General features: G+C 35.2%; 1 protein-coding gene across 1 annotated transcript; it reads left to right on the plus strand.

Moving 5' to 3' along the window:
- Positions 1-2,449: 2,449 nt before the first annotated feature.
- On the plus strand, positions 2,450-3,548 carry LOC131648214 (uncharacterized). Its single transcript, XM_058917997.1, has 3 exons — positions 2,450-2,503; positions 2,592-2,801; positions 2,910-3,548. Exons 1-3 carry the CDS (start codon positions 2,450-2,452, stop codon positions 3,546-3,548), a joined length of 903 nt encoding a protein of 300 aa, XP_058773980.1.
- Positions 3,549-3,796: the final 248 nt, after the last annotated feature.

Below are 3,796 nucleotides of genomic sequence, written 5' to 3' on the forward strand. Positions count from 1 at the left end.
TTTATTTTTCTCCTTCTTTCTTTGTTTTTTTTATCAACTTTTAATTTATATAGAAAAATCATTTTACAGCGAATTATATATATATATATATATATATATATATATATATATATATATATATATATATATATATATATATATATATATATATATAATTATAAAGTTGATAAATCATAATCAAATGATATATTTACCTCAGTTTTATATGTGAGGAGCAAAGTGTTACGAGTAGAGTCGGAGTAGTGATATTTTAATGACACCCAAAAATATCGGGTGCAAAAGTCGAAGTATGAGCATGTACTTGTGGTTGACCATTGGGTCGTGACAATTGGCCTCTTTCTTGTTCATTTGTTTTTTTTAACTTCAAATAAAACTAAATAAACAATAGTAAGTGTCACAGTTAAAAAAATGAAAAACATATAAAATGAGTAAGTACTTCATTAGCGAGGGCCAAATATACATGCAAAACGAGGAGGAATTAAAACAAAGGGTTAAACATCTTTTTGTCCCCTGTTATTTGAGGCGAATCTCAAAAACAACCTTGTAAAAAGAAACACAGATTTCATCCCTGTAATATGCAGATTCTCACATTTTAAACCTTTAGGGAATTTGGTTACTTAATTTGCTAAGTTGTCATTGCCATGTAAGCATTTTTAGTATAACCCATGCTTAGGTGTAATTTATTCCAATTATTTTTATTATTGAATCCAATTAAGTAAATTTCTTTATTTCCTTTATGTAATTAAAATCAAAAGGCATACAATCACACTCATTCACCCCCTGAAAACCTAATTAAGAAAACACGAAGCTTCTTCTTCGTCGCTGAAGCTTATTCTTCGTCGCCTCTTCCAAGCTAACGAATCCACCATTGTCAAGTTGCTGAAGCTTTGTTAGGTACGTTATTCTTTAATTTCACTTAGGCTAACATCGTTTTTCATAAACCTTAAAATGTGTTTTTCATTTGTAGGAATGACACTATTCAACTTAAGCTTTCACCATGATGGTCAGTTTGTACGTGATAGTTTTGTTTTTTTATAGAGGATGAACTGAAACTATTGTTAGTGAGCAAGATTTAGACACCTGGTCATACTACGAAGCTATGAGTTTAGTTTTCGAATGTGGCTTCGACTGTAGTGGAATCCAAATGTGGAGGAAAATAGAAGGTATTGATGAAAACTTCTTTCACGTCACTGATGATGTTCATGTTACAGCAATTGCAAATCATGCTATTATGAACAATGTTGAGGGACATATTTGGCTTGAGCATTTTGTTGGTGACAACACAAAGAGGGCTGAGATTCCGAATATAGTTGAACTTGATGTTGATGAAGCGAGTGAAGATGAAGAATCTGTAGGAATAGGATCTAGGGACAGCGAGAAAGAAAGAGTGAATGATGACAACGAAGGATTTATGGTTGTGGAGGTTGAGAAACTGGATGAAGGTAATAGGGTTGAAGTTGGTGGTAAGAAGCTAAGGTACAAGTTAAGAGCTAGGAAGGATCAACCAACTTTAAAGTCTCCAAAAAAACTGAAGTTTCGTGTTCCTGCAAGGGTCATGGAAGGCAAACCTAGTTCATCAAAGGTGGTAGAGCAAGATGGAGATTATGAAAGTGAAGAGCTTGGCAGTTCTGATCCAGATGTTAGTGGCAATGAAAAGATGCCTAAGTATGAGAAGTTTATAGGAGATTTACTCAACAAAGACTATGAGTTCAAGCTAGGTATGGAGTTTAACTCTCTTGTTGAATTTAAGGATGCCATAAGAGAATGGTCTATTTTAAATGGTAGAGAGATTACGTTTGTGAAAAATGAAAGTAATAGGGTAAGGGTTGCATGTAGGGGTAAATGTGTTTTTTTAGCCCTTTGTAGTACAGTTGGTGACAAACACACTTTCCAATTAAAGACTTGGGTGGGGACCCATACATGTGCTAGGGTTTTGAATAACAAGTCAACAAATTCTAAGTGGGTGTCTAAGGTTGTTGTAGAAAAGAGGCAGCATAATGGCAAGGTCAAAGTTTCAGATCTAATGGCAGAACTTAGGAGCAAATACTCAGTTGGGATTTCTAAGGAAAGGGCATGGAGAGCCAAACACATAGCTGGAGAAATTATTGAAGTTGACTCATATAAGTAATATTCCATGTTATATAGTTATGTTGCAGAGCTTAAGAAACAAAATGATGGCAACACTGCAAAGATCAATGTGGAGAGGCCAATTCCAACACTTCCACCAAGGTTTGGTAGTTTCTACTTTTGTTTTGATGGCTGTAAGAAGGGGTTCCTCCATGGTTGCAGACCATTTATTGGTGTAGATGGCTGTCATTTGAAGATAAAGTATGGTGGCCAACTACTTATTGTTATGGCTAGAGATCCAAATGATCAGTACTTTTCTCTAGCATTGGGTGTTGTGGAGACATAGACAAAGGAAAGCTGGAGATGGTTCATGCAACTCCTTATGGAAGATATTGGGCTTGAAAAGAAATATGTTTTCATATCTGACCAACAAAATGTATGACTTTACTTATGCATATGTGATTGATTGAGTCTCTTTTTGAGTCTATGTGATTGTTACTTAATTTTTGTTGTCATTATCGTAGGGACTAGTGGCTGTATTTGAAGAGATGTTTGAGTCAATCGAGCATAGAATATGTTTAAGGCATATGTATGCCAACTTCAAAAAGAAATTTGGGGGAGACAGTGCAATAAGGGATCTAATGATGGGAGCAGCAAAAGCAACATACCTACCGGCTTGGGAGAAAAAGATGTATGAGTTGAGGCTACTTGATACAAAGGCTTGGGAATGGCTAGTGGGTGTTCCCATAAAACTATGGTGTAAGCATGCTTTTAGTTATTATCCAAAATATGATGTACTGATGAATAACCTTAGTGAGTCTTTCAATAGTACCATATTGTAGGCTAAAGATAACCCTATCATCACTATGTGTGAATGGATTAGGAATTATCTCATGAATAGGGTAGCTGTTAGTTTAACCAAGTTAGATAGATGGAAACATAAGATCATGCCTATGCCTAGGAAAAGATTGGACAAGGAAGTTGTAATGAGTGGTAATTGGATTCCTACTTGGTGTCAAAACATGGTTTGGCAGGTTAGCCACACATTTGATGGTCATCAATTCATTGTTGATCTTAGCAAAAAAACATGTACTTGTTGTTTTTGGGAACTTGTAGGGATTCCATGTAGGCATGCCATAGCTGCTATGAGTTATCAGAAATTAGATCCAGAAACATTTGTGGATGGCTGTTATAGTAGGGAAACATATACTAAATGTTATTCAAATAGTGTGAGTCCCACAAATGGAATGGATATGTGGCCTAGTGTTGAAGTTGGGGATATGCTTCCACCCACATATAAGAAAGGTCCGGGAAGACCAAGAAAACTTAGGATTATAGAGCATGATGAAAATGGATCTAGAATGGGAAGTCCTGGTGTGAATTACAGGTGTACTAAGTGTGATAGCATAGGACATAACTCAAGAAAATGTCAGAGTCAAGAACAAAATCCAGCAGCATTAATGAGAAAGGTCAATACTTAATTTAATATGTTGATTGTTGTTTATGTTTTTAATTATGGCATACATTAATAGTATTTGTTGATTGTTGTTTATGTTTTTAATTATGGCATACATTAATAGTATTTGTTGATTGTTGTTTATGTTTTTGATTGCTTAGAGGAAAACACCAAGGAAAGCTCCAAGTAAAACACCAAGGAAATCCCCTACTACTGATGATGTTCTTGCCCCTTCTACTGATGATGTTCCTGCCCCTCCTACTGACGATGCTA

This window comes from Vicia villosa, linkage group LG1 (assembly GCF_029867415.1).
Source record: "Vicia villosa cultivar HV-30 ecotype Madison, WI linkage group LG1, Vvil1.0, whole genome shotgun sequence".
Classification (NCBI taxonomy): domain Eukaryota; kingdom Viridiplantae; phylum Streptophyta; class Magnoliopsida; order Fabales; family Fabaceae; genus Vicia; species Vicia villosa.